Raw genomic sequence first — 15,980 nt, 5'->3', positions numbered from 1 at the left:
CTTGGGGTTTTCAAAAGGGCGTGCGAGCTTTATTGTGGTAGAAATTTTCGTTTCGCAAAGGGAGCGTTCTAGAAGAAACGAGAGCTCTACTGACCTTTCTACGCCGCGGATCGTTTCACCGATCGGGTGACCCACTTTGAGGGGCTATTTTGGGTTGAAATCACACTAAAAGGCGAAAGACGGGCAGTAGCCAACACTTGGGGGTGAATGCTGGTGCCGTGCAAGAAAGGCTATCTGAACTTCGTGCCAAGTCTAAGAAATTGGTCGGAGGTACTAGTGGCAGATTCTTATCTCGGAAGGATGTCTAAAAGGTAATCAGCTACGCTTGTTCAAGAGGGCGAGGGCAGTGCCGGGCAAGGACGTTTGAGTAATTTTATCGCTTTATGATGAATGAGCGGAAGATCACAGGTTCTGCTGTGGAGGACACCTACAAGGGCAACTACGGTTTTCCTATTTTCTTGTTTCCTGCTTTTCTTTGGGCATCTGTGCAGAAGGCATCACGTCCCTGCTCGTCCCTGATTGTCCGTACTTTTCTGCTTAGCCGTATATCGTTTGGAAATACAAAATAGATATGAAGAGAACGACGCTAGTGATAAAGAACAAGAGGTTTTAGGAAGTAAACCCGTTTTGATAAAATTTATGTGTATATTTATGTGTATTTAAAAAGGGAGGGATTGTTGTTTAATAGTAGCGTTTGTTTTACAGTTCTTCCCAAGTCAACGCTTTCTCGTTGTCGTCATCGTCATAAGAGAGTGAGATGGATGTACTTATAATACTGGAGTCATCTAGTTCTGGTAACGTATCGATCCGAAAGGAGCAAAAGGGCTCTTGGGATGCCTGTAAACTTTCCGCAGATAATCTTGAAGGTGGCCTTAAGTTAATTGTTGAATAGAAGCTATGTTTGCCCAAGAAGATCACCTCTCCATACTCATTTTCAATTTCAATCGTGGAACCGGCTGTTAAATCAAACGCGTATGGGAAGTATCGGAATTCTTTGTACTCCTTTATTCCTATTTCATGAGGGCCCATTTCAATAATTCTTGTGGTTGGCTTATTATCAGCGTCAGTAAATTTTAGTTTGCAGTTACCTGCGAGAACGGAGTTTGTGTTGTTGAACAATTGGAAATACAATGAATTGTCGTTATGCTTCATTGTAATTTGCAGTGAGCGCCCATTTGGGTGTTCTGATTCTATTTCAGCTTCTTTTTTTGAAAGGTCAGCGACGATTTCTGTCTTACTATCACATTTTTGCAATAACTTTTCGTAGTCATGGTAACGTTGGAAGACGTCCTCAAGTTGTTCGACTGTCTTCAACTCTTTGAAGAAGTTCACTAGTTCCGGTCTATCTTCTGGTATGTCAATCGCACCGCTTATTCTGTGGTCAGGTTCTTTCTTTGTGACCTTTTGCTCGAGTTCCAATTTATTTAGGGATTTTTCCAACTTGAAAAGCTGTTTCGTGAAGTTATCCAAGCATTTTCTTGATACAACCACACTAGTGGTGGAATTAGAGTTTATCTCCCTTTCGGGAGCAGCCTTTGGAGGAGCGAGATCTTCGTGTGTGGCTTCTCTACATAAGGTTTCCTTCTCCTTGGAATCCATGTTGTCCAAAAAGTTGTCAAAGTATGTAGAAATAGTCAATCCGTATTTCTTAAGTGTTCCTTCTCCGATATAAACTGAACATTTTCTTTGAGACTGCAAGTATTTGAACAAGTGACCATAGTCATGATTATTTAGTAAGATTCGGACATTTGACTTGTCATCCGGTTGCCAAAACAAATGCTTACAACCATTAGAGTCATTCAGCAGCGAAAGTTGTCCAATACACCAAAGCATGATATTCGCATCCAAAGTTGGCACAATTAGGTTGAATTTATTATATTGATCGCAGACGGTTAAGGGGTACCCCCTTGATAAGTTCATCTTTTGGTTGGTCTTTGGGTTATTCATTTATCAGAAGTCTTCTTTAGACGTTATTGAAGCAAGTTGCCGCCACAATTGCCTCGAATTCAGTCTTCCTTGGTCAGACATGCCTTATCAAGCTCATATCATGGAGATTTACGTGGACCTTGCATTCTTTTTCCCTCCTCAGGTAAACGTATTATGAAATGCCACACGCCCCTTTTCCGGGTCATACAATGAGGATTAAGAAGATAACCTCTTTTGTGCTACTTCCCGCACGCTATAATGGATGATACTCTCAGCCTGCTATATGCTTCGCCATAGAGAAAGGATCTTCATCCTTAAGATACATCGCGAGCATTGAGGATACGGTTTCTTGAAGGATAAGAGATGCGCAGCATTTTTGGAGAACTACGGGTAGTAGGAGACAATATGTCGCAAGATTTAGTTAACGCATAGTTACGTTATTTCAGCGAGTTCCTTGCTAATAAGCAATGTCTAACGTGCTCTCATTGAATGAATGTTAACTACTAATTACCTTTTTCTTAATGTGATGTGTGGGCGGCTTTGTACACCCGTGCCCATATTTTCCAATTTTAAGTCAGAAAAGTCTGTAACTTCATTTATGGCGATAAAGGATGGCGTAACAAACGGGAAACAAGTATGAACAAAAAAAAAAGCCATATAAGGTCTTTTCGTTCGTTCTGAGTTCCTTTTGGCAGTGATTAACTTGCAGTTGCTACTCAAATGGAACGCGTAACGACTACGAAACAGATACGAAAACGATGAAAAACTAACTTAATCGAGTGTCATTTTGTACGATATTGGTAATTGCGTAATGCAAGTGTCACTTTCAATGATTTTGTAAATTTAATAATATCATTTCAGTAAGATTATGTAGAGTAAAAATACAATGGTTTTGCTAGAAAGATGTTATGCGAAAGCGCCACTGCTTTTCTTTTTTTGACCAAGGATATTCTATGAATCTAAGCCTTTAACAATGGAATTGTGCTGGATGAGAACAAAAATGCATTATCATACTAATTATTGCAAAGCTTGATATTTCTCATGGACCCCACACAGCTATTGTCGGAGGGAGCAAATTTTGTCAATTTTTCTAAAAGCTATACTCTTGTTTATCTACTATCTCCTGGTAAACAATACCAATCCTTTGCAAAGCAAACGAAAACTTATTTTGAGTTCTCGTGTAGTATATGTATACCCTTTAACTAATTGTTGCATTGTATTGCTAATGGAGAGCGGAGAACAGCAGTAAAATCCTGGAGGTATCTTAGTTGCACTGCTTGTACTGCAATGCGAGAGGATGAATTCGAGACAGTAGAAAGCAACACTATTTGGTGCTCTTCACTCGTTCTCACTATCTTTTTCTTGTGAAGACACCACAACTGCTGCTGTTGCGAAGACGACAGTCGAGATTAATTCACGGTGATTTTAACCTTCCTTCCTTACAATGTGCTGTCACATTTCTTTTAACTGCACCTATCATTGCATGGAAATTCTTTGTTCTACAATCCTTTTCAAACAAACATTAATAGCGGCAGCGTCATACTAGTAGAGATGCTTCTTGATCAAGACTACCTATAACTTTCTTATATTAATGTTTTATAAACTCTCGATCGTCATTCGAACCATAATGAATTTATAAACGGGGGTCTAATTCTTTGTTATCATGTTATGAAACAAAGCCTGTCTGTTAACGACGAATTTTAATGACTTCTTAACTAGCCCTTTATCATCCAATTCAAAACTGTTTATGTTTTAGATGGATTTACCGCGGATTTCTTTCTCTTAGGGGTTCTCGAAGAAAGAGAATATTTTCTAAAGGCTACTTTTTCATATTGAAGAAATGATGAAATTGAAACGAAAACATAAATAAAGTTAAATACGTACGTAGCAAAAAAACTGAAAGAATATAAACAAGCATTTATAATTCTTCCCATGTAAATGGCCTACTTAATGTAGACCCGGAATTATAGACGTCTTCTGTCTCGTCTAAAAAGGGAGTGCTCATGATACTTGATTCATCAAGCGAAGAAAGTGCGTCTGCACGAAAAACATTATTAGGGTCTTGCAATGTATGGAAACTACCTGTTGAAAATGAGGATAGTGACGATTTCAGCGTTATCTTATTGGAGCCAGCACATTTACCAATCAAAATAATATCTCCATCCTGGTTTATGACTTTAATTGTATAATTGGAGAGTGGAGTAGGTAGAGATGGAAAATACCATAACTCTTTTTGACCGTTTATGCCTATTTCGTGTGGCCCCATTTTGATACTGAATACCTCCGAGATCGGGCTAGAGAACTCAAATGTACAATTTCCTGGAACTGTTGAATTTGTATTGTTGTACAACATAAAGTGTAGTGAGTTATCCTCATTACTCACTTCAACGTGTAGTGACCGATCGTTTGGCGTTGTTGAATGCTCGTCCTTTTCCTCTAGTTTCTCAGATATATCTATTTGTTTCACGTTTTCGGCCTCTAGTATTGGGGTGTCTTCATTTAGAAAGGCCTCCATTCTTCTTTTTTGGCCATCAAATTTCTGTAATAGCTTTTCATACACTGTATAACCCTCGTAAACCCCCTGTAATTGGGCACTTGTTTTAAAATTAGAGAAAAACTTAGTGAGTTCAGGCTTATCTTCAGGTAGGACAATACATTTCTTTTTGTCGACAACACTTCCCACTTGATTTTGAGTCTTATTCATGGACTCCCCAAGTATAGAGAGTTGTTCTGATATGATACTCAGACATTTGCGCGACAATGCAAAATCGTCACTGTCCACAACCTTGTTAACACTAGGGGGAGAATCTCCTACAAATTCATCGTAGGGCCCACATATAGTCAAACCGTATTTCTTCAATGCCTCTTCTCCAATAAAGATGTTACATTTAATCTGTCTATGCAAAAAGGTTCCTAATTGGCCAAAATCATTGGTGTTTAGTAGTAATCTGACGTTAGATTTTTTAACAGGTTGCCAAAATATATGTTGCTCGTCGTGCACATTAAATTGCTCGATAAATTTATCAATGCAACCTTTAATGGTCTTAACCTTAGTATTTGGCGCTGAAAAAGTCGATTTTTTGAACTGATCAATGACAACGAAGTCGAATAGTGTCGTTTCTATTGAGATTTTCATCGGGTCCATGTAACTTCTTGATAAAAACTCAAAGGCCTATAGGAACTGTTTCGAAAAGTGTTCCAAAATTAGCTCTGATTTGTTTAGTTGCGTTTCATACCTGTTTATACTTTCAAAGCGATATATTTAGATATTCTAATTTAACTTTCCCTTCTCTTTTTCCTTCTTCCACCCACCTATTTTAGGGGTGCGAGCCAATTTCTTTTATATATTTAATTTGTCAGATATTTGTTAATAAAAGATTATAGTTATCATTAAGATTAAACTAGGCTAGAATATAAAATGAAACAATATTGTTTAAAGACGTTAAAATCATGTATGCATTAGGGGAAACAAAATGAAGTAAAAAATAGAAGAGCAGAATAAAACTAGTCCACGCGCCATCATTTTTTAGCTTCAGGTTCATAATCAGGAGGGCTGTAAGTGAATATGACTTCACCTTTTTCATCGTATCTTGTGAAATCATCTCTTACATCCAAACCATTTGACCTTGCCTCTTGGATTTGCTGTTTAGAAACACCTAATGGATCTTTACAGCACCACACAATAGGATCTTTTTCCCTGACACAGGGATCAGTATAGGCAGAGTTCAAGTATTCTTCATCGTAATCAATACTAGTGTTGAAAACAAGCGGGAATCTCATTCTGACATTGTCAAATGGATACGATTTTCTCGGATTAAAGAATTGTAGAACTCTTTTCGTCCATGTATTAGTTTCTAAGACATCCGGGGGGAAAGCCTGAGGCTCTTTCATCATAGCTGCTGGATCACTGTAAATAACTCCCGCGTCAGCGTTCACTGGCACGGCACCTTCAGGTCCATGTTGACTGTGATCATCCTCATCATAGGGACGCTTATTTCTTAATGCCTCAACATCGCTGTAGTGAAACTTGCGGAATTTTTCACCCTCTGGAACAAAAGTAGATTCATTACCAGTACCGTTGTTACCTTTGCTAGAAGAGGAGAGAGTGCTTGACTTTTTAATAACTGTATCATTTAATTTTTTGATCGAGTCACCCTCTGCGTTTGATCCAGAGAGGGAAGCATGTTCAGAACCGGACTCAAATGGATTACTTGGAGCACTGTTCTCCGAACTGCCATCGTTATCGGGAATTAAATTAGCCTTTTTCAAATCGTCCTTAGTAACGGGCGTTAAAATCCCATGTGTATTGTCGTTTTCGTATTTGCCCTTCATTTCATCTGCAATGTCCCTGATTTCCTGGGCACCCAAGTCTGAAGTGGGATAAGAATAACCGGGTTCACCCCTTGCATGTCTGATGGCACTTAAAGGAACTGCATCGAACAGCGGCATGAACTTCCTTTTCATATATATATGAGCTAGGGCAGTGACCACGATCCAAAACACTTCCAGGACCAAAGGACCCCAGGTTTTTGCCATGATGAAAAGTCCAAGCAGGCATACCTCACTCAAATAAATTCCTACAAAAATCTGGAAAAGTGCTCTTGGATAGTTGCGCCCCTTTAAATCGAATGAAAAGCCAAACACGTAGTTCAAATTGTACAAATAGGCGACATAAAGTAGGGTCAGCATTACAGTACTGAAAAACAACAGTATAGGAGCGATGATTGAATAACAGATATAAATGCAAACCAAAATTTCAATTCCTGGATAAACAATGCCCATGCGCGGCGTAGCCAACGTATTATAGCGGTTCCATTTTTGCCTTGGGGTTGAATCTAAGAGTCTGCCTAGGACTTTACTTAGCAGTAGGTTGACCGCCTGTAAGACTGTCCATGTAGGGCCAGTTAAACCTTTCAGTAGGAAGTACATGATATAGAAGTTGGATGCCTTGGGCAAGTTATTTGCCAGTAGTGTCATGGCTGAACTTGGTCTGTCTATAATCGAATCGACAGTGGAAGATGCAGAGGAAGTAGCTGTGACAACTAAGAAGACTTGAATCACTGTGAACGCATAATACCAGGCTTGAGAGTAGAGATCCGTTTCCTGCTCAGTGATACAACCACTCATTTTCCCCAGTTTTATAATAAAAGGTGGCACTAAGGACATTAAGACGACCAACGCGATAGTAGGTAGCAAACCAGTAATGACACCCATCAAAAAGTCGGGCATATTATCAATGAAACGTAAGAAAGGAACTTTATCGGTAAGGAAATTGACGTTGGAGATGATACCGACTACAGCAACGGGGATGGCCCAAAAGATGATCAATAAGACCATGATTGTGTTTGCCACAGCTCTCCTGGAATGCCTCTCCTTTGAACTGAGACGCATGGTGCCCCAATTAATATCTTCAGGTGAGTAACCAATGAGACGCTTACCAAAATTTTTTTTACCCAAGATTGCTTCTACAGATTGATAGCATCTTTGCGCTTCCAATTGAGACTCGAACTGAATGAAACAGGCGGGTTTCCTATCGTTATTGGCCCAATCGGCCTGTTTTTCATGAATCTCTTCGTTGAGTTCACCAATCCTCTTACTGGAATAAGACAGCGTATTGACTTTCTTGCCGCCTAGACAAAGCGGCAATTTTCCCAAGCGATGTTTAGGGCGCTTTTTATGGGGAACGTATGTCTCCAAATCGTCCTTGGGCTTAGTACCGTTGTTGTACAACTTGTCGAGTTGCTCCTGGGTCTTGTTTCGTGTCATTTTCACGCACTTGTTCAGGACCTTATTCAAAGCAGCTTCATACTTGGCTGCGTTCTTAGCTCTTTCTTTACACAATTCCTGCAAGTCTGAGAAATCATAGGCGAAGGCCACATTGGACGCCTTGGGAAAACGCATCTGCATCTCCCCTTCTTGAGCAATGTCCTTGTGCAATTCTGTGACGATTACCGTCCTAGAAGATAACAACCCGTCATAGAGTGGAGTTGTCTGCATAGCGTGTCTAAATACGACGTAATAATATAGCTCCTTGTAGATGATATAGGTGAACAGGCCAAAGAAGATCCACGAGAGGAAAACATGCGCGTAAAACCTATTTTTGTTAGTAACATTCGCGAATGATAGCAGCTCAAAGCCTCCAAGGTTGTTACCATTCGTCGCATTCACAGGCAGCAAGATCGGTAGAAGCATCAAACAACCCACAAACGAAAGTGAGCCCACAATACCAATATACCTTAGCAGAAAATACCCGTCCACGCTTGTGTGCTGGATGAGGAAAGAGTGCGGTTTGGAGAGTAGGTATCCAACCCACCCAAAGTAGCCTTCGGGAACCGGTTCTGTTCTCTCTTCCTCCGGGATGGTCTGGATGTCCTTAAGAGACCGTGGCTCGTATACTCTTCTATTCTTGGGCCGTAATAGCAAGAATAGCCACACAAATACGAGAGCGGTGATTCCGTAGACAATCAGTGTTGTAACGAACGCTGAAGTCGAAGAACTTTTGTCGTCACTTTCAGCCATATTATATATACACTGTAAATATCTAACCTTTTGTTGTTGCTGAATATGGTGTGCTCAGAAAAATATTCAATGAAATATATAGCAAACAGAGTACCGTTTTTAAATATAGTAAGCAATAAAAAAAGCCACCATTAATATATACAAATATAGATGTATTTATATATCTATATACATGATATACATACAACCCATATATTTGGGCACATACGTATTTAAGGTACTCAGGGAGATTAACGTATTAAACAGGAAGAGGGTTGACTACAGAGGGTTGACTTGACTACAAACAGCGAGGGGAAACCAAAGAGAAGGTAGTAAACGAAATAGAAAATCAAGGAGCATAAACGCAATAAGACAAATATAAGGGTCAAACGAAAAAATAAAGTGGAAAGTGTTGATGTGATATGATGTATTTGGCTTTGCGGCGCGAAGGAGCCGAGTTTAAAGACGCAATAGCACAATCATGCTGACTCTGTGGCGGACCCGCACTCATGCCGGCCCGGCGATAACGCTAAGGCGTGAGGCTGTGCCCGGCGGAGTTTTTTACGCTTGCATTTCCCAAGTTTTACCCTGCGCTAAGGGGCGAGGATTGGAGAAGTAATAAGATGCCGGTATAGGGTCATGACGACGACAGCTGGTGTCACTATTTAAGTTGGTGAGAGCGTCCGAGCGTATACACAGCATGGTATACAAGAAGAATGAGCCAAGACTAACCAGACGCGAGGTTGCCGGTGGTGCGAACAATAGGCGGCCGTGACCTTGAAGGTGAGACGCGCATAACCGCTAGAGTACTTTGGAGAGCGGACAGCATGATAGGGTTGCCACCAGTATAAATACACAGGTACATATGGCATTGGAAATGGTTGTCTACCTTTGGACATTCCGAAATTACTTGGATGAGCAGATTAATGTATTAATTATATCATATTTTGAAGGGAAATTTTCACTCACTTCCTCATGCACATATACTAATTAAACCCACCTCTAGTTGCGGAGGGGGGTAACACCCCCCTCCGCGGTCTTTTCCGATTTTTTGGTTTATGAAAATTTTCCGGATATCTTTTTGTTGTTTTCGGGTGTCCAAGGTGAGCTTCCTCTTTTCTAGCGTCCGAACCCATACACCGGGAAGCCTATAAAAATTCGTTACCCTCTCAAGGATACTGATGGTAGAAACAAAACACACAATGAAAGCGTTACCGAACAACCTAACAAGACTAGTCTAAACCATATTAGTTCATTGATAGTGGTACACAACCATCTACTACTTTAGCCCTAACATTGACTGCTATCATCTCATACACTTTCCGCCACTCTTTTCCCATATTCCATCTATTACAGTACGGATAGGCGCATGCGACTTCTTTTTCTTTTTTTTTCCCCCGTTGTCTCACCATATCCGCCATGACAAAAAAAATGATGGAAGAGACTAAAGAAAGAAAAAAATGAACGACAGAGACAGCACCAACAGATGTCATTGTTCCCAGAACAGATGAGGGGTAAAGACGCATCTCTCGAAGCAGACGAAACTCTTCCCTTCATTCACTCACACTCCTTTCAAATGAACAACAGCATACGGCCTTTCAATTATTGAAGTTTGAAATGAAAAAAAAAGTTTGCTTTCTTGGTATCAAGTATAAATACACCTGCGATTGTTATTCTTCCAATTTCTTGTCAATGTTCACTTTCCATTTCTCCTTTGTTCCTCTTATTGTCTAATATTACAAGCTATACCAAGCATACAATCAACTATATCATATACAATGTCTATCCCAGAAACTCAAAAAGGTGTTATCTTCTACGAATCCCACGGTAAGTTGGAATACAAAGATATTCCAGTTCCAAAGCCAAAGGCCAACGAATTGTTGATCAACGTTAAATACTCTGGTGTCTGTCACACTGACTTGCACGCTTGGCACGGTGACTGGCCTTTGCCAACTAAGTTGCCATTGGTCGGTGGTCACGAAGGTGCTGGTGTCGTTGTCGCCATGGGTGAAAACGTTAAGGGCTGGAACATTGGTGACTACGCCGGTATCAAATGGTTGAACGGTTCTTGTATGGCCTGTGAATACTGTGAATTGGGTAACGAATCCAACTGTCCTCATGCTGACTTGTCTGGTTACACCCACGACGGTTCTTTCCAACAATACGCTACCGCTGACGCTGTCCAAGCCGCTCACATTCCTCAAGGTACTGACTTGGCTGAAGTCGCTCCAGTTTTGTGTGCTGGTATCACTGTTTACAAGGCTTTGAAGTCTGCTAACTTGATGGCCGGTCACTGGGTTGCTATCTCCGGTGCTGCTGGTGGTCTAGGTTCTTTGGCTGTTCAATACGCCAAGGCTATGGGTTACAGAGTCTTGGGTATTGACGGTGGTGAAGGTAAGGAAGAATTATTCAGATCCATCGGTGGTGAAGTCTTCATTGATTTCACTAAGGAAAAGGACATTGTCGGTGCCGTTCTAAAGGCCACTAACGGTGGTGCTCACGGTGTCATCAACGTTTCCGTTTCCGAAGCTGCTATTGAAGCTTCTACCAGATACGTTAGAGCTAACGGTACCACCGTTTTGGTCGGTATGCCAGCTAACGCTAAGTGTTGTTCTGATGTCTTCAACCAAGTCGTCAAGTCCATCTCTATTGTTGGTTCTTACGTCGGTAACAGAGCTGACACCAGAGAAGCTTTGGACTTCTTCGACAGAGGTTTGGTCAAGTCTCCAATCAAGGTTGTCGGCTTGTCTACCTTGCCAGAAATTTACGAAAAGATGGAAAAGGGTCAAATCGTTGGTAGATACGTTGTTGACACTTCTAAATAAGCAAATTTCTTATGATTTATGATTTTTATTATTAAATAAGTTATAAAATAAGTTTATACAAATTTTAAAGTGACTCTTAGGTTTTAAAGCGAAATTCTCATTCCTCTTGAATGACTTTTTCTTGCAAGTCTGGCTGCTTCCTCAAATACAGCATGAGGTCACTGTCGTTGACCACATCCCTACCAGCATGCTCAGCAAATGCCTGCAAATCGCTCCCCATCTCACCCAATTGTAGATATGCTAACTCTAGCAATGAGTTGATGAATTTCGGTGTGTATTTCACGTCCTCAGAAGACAACACCTGTTGTAGTCGTTCTTCCACGTGAACCCACAGCCTGGCTTTCAATTGAGGTCTATCTCCATCGTCATTCATTGCATTTACTAGCCCTTTACTCGAGCCTCAAGACGTTGTATCGCCTTTATGTATCAACTTCTTTTCTTGAGATATGTATATATATATATATTTACGTGAATATGCATGCTTTTTTTTACGGCAGCTTTTTTTTCAACTTTGATCGCCCCTTTACTGCTCCTCCGCCCAAGTCCCGTTGCAGTTGACATGTATACTGAAAAAACCCCATTGCTATTGTTAAACATTGAACTCTCTTTTTACTCAATAATATCATTATAAAAAATACTTGCCAACACCATAAATTCGTGTCCTGTTCTGGTATTAGGCTACTACTTGGAGAACGACTACATCCCTTTTTGCAACCACAACTAGAACGCTCCGCCCCTCCTTTTGACGTCGTATAAGTGTAGTTGGATTGCAATTGCATAGACACAGGAATTAGTTCGAACCATTCCTAACGAGGAAACAACACATTCTAGTAAGCCTACGTTCACTTAACTCCAAAAGAGCAAGCCGGAAAAAGCCGCAGAAAATAGGAACGTAATAATGAATCAGTTGACAGTGAGTTATGGCCTAATTTCCCCAGATTACTGCACTTCCCAAGATGCGCACATCTTACCGATAACAAAGATTCTATATCCGGATATACCTAGTAAAAACTACTTTCTCACTTCAGGAAGGGATGGTTCCATAATTTTGCACAGGAACGCACAACTCTCGAACGAGGTTGGATCTGGTGCCACCACACCAAACGATGCGATAAGAATGCAAGTTCATAGCGATTGGGCTAGCGACCTAATACAAGTTAGTATGAAAAATTCAGACCCATCTGCGGGAGACACATTCATATCAGTAAGTCACGATTTTTCCATAGTATTAATTAGTGTGAATGCGCAGCTAACCACATGGGATAAGAAAATAATTGGCGACCATGACGATTATATCAAGTGTATAGTGCCCATACATTATGAAATGTCAAAGGACTATGAATTAGATGAACAAGAGGATGGCGCTGATGATGAATATGATGGAAAAAATAATGGAATTGCTGTTGACGAACAGAACAACTTCCTTTTTGCTACAGGTGGTTTAGATAGAAAAATCAAAGTTTGGTGTCTGAGCAGCGGCCCAGAAAAAATGACTACACTACTACACACATTTGATAATGCACAATCAAACGACACAGGCTCAATATATTCCATGAGCCCTGTCATCCCAAAATACAATTTCAGTAACAACCAAACAGCCCGTCCCTTTGATTTAGTTGCCGGAGACTGTAATGGTGATTTGATTTTCTATTCGTGTAGAAATCGTAAAGAGGTGATAAGAATTGAAAACGCCCACAAAACAAACATCAAAGTAGTAAGAACTCTTAATGACTCCACGCGATTAATAAGTACCAGCTCAGATGGTGTAATAAACGCATGGGACTTGAACTGTAAGCATGATCAGACTACTGGTGTCCTTCAGGCGCCCAAGAAGATTGGATCCTGGTCCTGGGATTCTTCAATATGGTGCGTCCAAGGAACAAACGTTGACAAGTTGTACTTTGGCGACTCTCAAGGCAATGTGATGAGAGCAAACTTATCCAGCTATGAAGATGCCAAACTCACAAGAATTTTTAGACCTGACCGCCATCATCATCATCATCATCACCATCATCATCATGACGAACATGAAGAACAAAATACATCAACTACAGATACAAAAGTAAAAAAATACGGTGGTATCCTCGATATTGCCCTTTTACCTAATGAAAAATTGTTATTTTCGTTTTGTACTGACTCAAATTTAAACGTGCTAGATTTAACTAGTAACCGTTTCACCGTCAACGAAGGAGGATTCGCGCTGACTAGAAGCTCCTTGCTAACCAATAGGAGGCATGTAATAACGGAAAACACGAAAGGCCAAATGCAAAGATGGGATATCGTTTCATGCGAGCTTTTGAACACCTTTGATTCTTCAGAGGGTTCCTTTGATGATATCGTAATGAAATACACCTCAAAAGAAATTCTATCTCATTGGTGTACAGTTTCCGTTAAGGTTGGTATGCTGTTCGTGAAAATAAATCCAAAGTTTTTAAAGACTGAAATTTATGGATCTGCGCTAAAAGATTATCAAGTTGTGAACAATATTGAAGTTAACTCGGATGAAAGATATAATCTAGGTAAAATTGTTATCAATTCACTTTTCAATGAATTCATATCGTATGAAGTCCAAAAGGACAAACTTTTAAGGAAGAAAATCTTCAGTTTGAAAAAGAAAGACTTAAATAATTCATTAACCTTGGATACAGGATACAACAGTGAACCCAAAAAGAATAACAAAGACAAAAAGAGGAAATCAACATTTAAACTAAGCTCAACTTTGTCCATTGGAAATACCAACGGCAATGGGACCCCACCAAACTCGGCTCCTGCAACGCCGGTAATGGCAGAGACTATAGCTTTAGAAGAACAACCATTGTTGCAGTCTGCTTCTGATAAAACAATAGATGACTCTTTAGAACTTGTCCAACCACTGCCTGCATCTAAAAAACCTTATTTCAGAACCCAAAGTTCGGGCTCTTTGTTAAGTAGAAAGTTTAAATCATTTAGGTCCACTTCTGGTCGTGCAACAACAGGGTTAAACACTCCAGAGGAGCCCAAAGGAAGTTTGCTAGATACTGCGCACGTTATTAATGATGACACTGCCTTTCCTCAAGCTATCAATGCAACCCAACAATCTAAGGATGCAACTCCAGAATCCATATTATGGAATCACCCTTTCAAGCTGGAGCAAAAACTATCCGCTATTTCGTCGCAAGATTTGCCCAGTAACAACACTCATAGCAAACTAAAATCGACTGAAAACTCGAGGGCGAATTCTACATTAACGTTAGAAGGCAACGAAAAGAAGAAGCCTGAGTTTATGCCTGATTTACTAGAGCAAATTCAAGAATCTTACAAGCAACAATATATGAATACTTCTTCTCTAAAATATCTGACAAAGAGGCTTCCCGTAACCAAGATAATTAAGGCCAGTTCATGTCCAATTATTAGAGTCAAATCCGCCACGTTAGTTTTGGTACATCTTTGGAAAGAAGGTTCATGTGGTGGCAGGGTATTATTCTCGACCCTTTTACCACCATCCCGTGTCGATAATGAAACTTTTAATGCCGGCAAAGAAAATTCCAAACTACCAGATGATGAAGAGTTGGACCCTCAAGCTGTAGATGATGATAAATTAGGTCAATATGATCTTATCGATGGTGAGTTAGGAAGCAGATTGAACAGAAGGCAAATTTTTGAGCAATTGGAGGAAAATTTGCCCTATTGGTTTGCAAAAGCTTTATTTAGGGATATTAAGACCGTAGAAGAGCAACCGAAGTTGAATTTCTTAATCATGCCCTGGTCTTCTGTTGGTAGGAGTGAAACGAACGGCAATAATGAGAACAAGAAGAAGTATATCAATGCATCAGATACCACAGAATCTTCTGCCAACGATAGCAGCGATAGCAGCCTTGGAAATGGTAGTGAAGTTGTTTCCCCATCAACACAGCAACAATTCCATAATATGTTGAAGTTTGGACGTCCAAAGACAAGTGAGCAAGAATTGAACCCCACAGATTTACCGAAGATCTCTGAGGCTAATGTCAAGTTGGTTGCGCCTGGGATGATTAGAGTGAAAAAAATAAAACTTTACGTCGCTGACAGATTTGAAACGAAAACTCCTGAAATGAAAGCAAAAATCGAACCTAGTCTTTGGTTGGATTTATTATGCAGGGGCCAAGTGCTTGATAACGACATGACTTTAAATACCGTTAGAACGCTATACTGGAAATCTCAGGGAGACATAATTCTAGAATACAGAAGAAAAGTACATAATTCGCCATTAATTCATGAGGTAAATGGGAATGAGGGCAAATGATAATGTTTATTTAAATTATATTTTAGGGTCTGAATTTGGAGTTTTTAAAGAGTAAATATATAATAATAATACCAACAATAATACTAATGATAATACAAGAGTAATCGCAATATTGGCCATCACAATGGCAATACAAAAAACATCCTTTTGATGTTTTTAGAAAGAGGAAGAAAAAGCAAGTTGTTATTCCTATGCTTGGTGGGGACCACTAACACCTGTTCTATTGTTTTATAATAATTACATAGACATTTTTATAATATTATTTAACGACTTTCAATATGAAGCAGGCGCCATCAAGCAACACACACATTCCTCATTAAAATGCGGTGTTAAAATGCGCAATCTGAGAGATATTCATTATTGTTTCAAAAATTGTTTCTGCTTTTTTTTTTAATCATTTTCACTTCCTTAAGATCAATGATTTACAGGGCGAAGAATAATGATCGAAAATTTGGCCACTGTTAATAAGC

At 39.9% G+C, this 15,980-nt stretch overlaps 6 protein-coding genes across 6 annotated transcripts; 2 read left to right on the top strand and 4 right to left on the bottom strand.

The window, feature by feature from the left end:
• Positions 1 to 699: 699 nt before the first annotated feature.
• Positions 700 to 1,947, bottom strand: ATG19 (Atg19p; the record flags this gene model as incomplete). The annotated part of the gene is made up of 1 exon (XM_033913184.1): positions 700 to 1,947. One exon carries the CDS (start codon positions 1,945 to 1,947, stop codon positions 700 to 702), a length of 1,248 nt encoding a protein of 415 aa, XP_033769075.1.
• A 1,897-nt stretch (positions 1,948 to 3,844) lies between these two features.
• ATG34 (Atg34p) lies at positions 3,845 to 5,062 on the bottom strand (the record flags this gene model as incomplete). The annotated part of the gene is made up of 1 exon (XM_033913183.1): positions 3,845 to 5,062. One exon carries the CDS (start codon positions 5,060 to 5,062, stop codon positions 3,845 to 3,847), a length of 1,218 nt encoding a protein of 405 aa, XP_033769074.1.
• Positions 5,063 to 5,445: 383 nt separating this feature from the next.
• On the bottom strand, positions 5,446 to 8,445 carry PHM7 (Phm7p; the record flags this gene model as incomplete). The annotated part of the gene is made up of 1 exon (XM_033913182.1): positions 5,446 to 8,445. One exon carries the CDS (start codon positions 8,443 to 8,445, stop codon positions 5,446 to 5,448), a length of 3,000 nt encoding a protein of 999 aa, XP_033769073.1.
• Positions 8,446 to 10,202: 1,757 nt separating this feature from the next.
• Positions 10,203 to 11,249, top strand: ADH1 (alcohol dehydrogenase ADH1; the record flags this gene model as incomplete). The annotated part of the gene is made up of 1 exon (XM_033913181.1): positions 10,203 to 11,249. One exon carries the CDS (start codon positions 10,203 to 10,205, stop codon positions 11,247 to 11,249), a length of 1,047 nt encoding a protein of 348 aa, XP_033769072.1.
• A 97-nt stretch (positions 11,250 to 11,346) lies between these two features.
• Positions 11,347 to 11,622, bottom strand: MHF1 (Mhf1p; the record flags this gene model as incomplete). The annotated part of the gene is made up of 1 exon (XM_033913180.1): positions 11,347 to 11,622. The coding sequence occupies one exon, from the start codon at positions 11,620 to 11,622 to the stop codon at positions 11,347 to 11,349; it is 276 nt and encodes a 91-aa protein (XP_033769071.1).
• Positions 11,623 to 12,147: 525 nt separating this feature from the next.
• DUF1 (Duf1p) lies at positions 12,148 to 15,510 on the top strand (the record flags this gene model as incomplete). The annotated part of the gene is made up of 1 exon (XM_033913179.1): positions 12,148 to 15,510. One exon carries the CDS (start codon positions 12,148 to 12,150, stop codon positions 15,508 to 15,510), a length of 3,363 nt encoding a protein of 1,120 aa, XP_033769070.1.
• Between the last annotated feature and the right edge of the window lie 470 nt (positions 15,511 to 15,980).

The sequence above is a fragment of the Saccharomyces paradoxus genome, chromosome XV (assembly GCF_002079055.1).
Source record: "Saccharomyces paradoxus chromosome XV, complete sequence".
NCBI classification, from domain to species: Eukaryota; Fungi; Ascomycota; class Saccharomycetes; order Saccharomycetales; family Saccharomycetaceae; genus Saccharomyces; species Saccharomyces paradoxus.
Note: the sequence above shows the minus strand (reverse complement) of the source record. Positions and strands in the feature narration are given on the sequence as shown.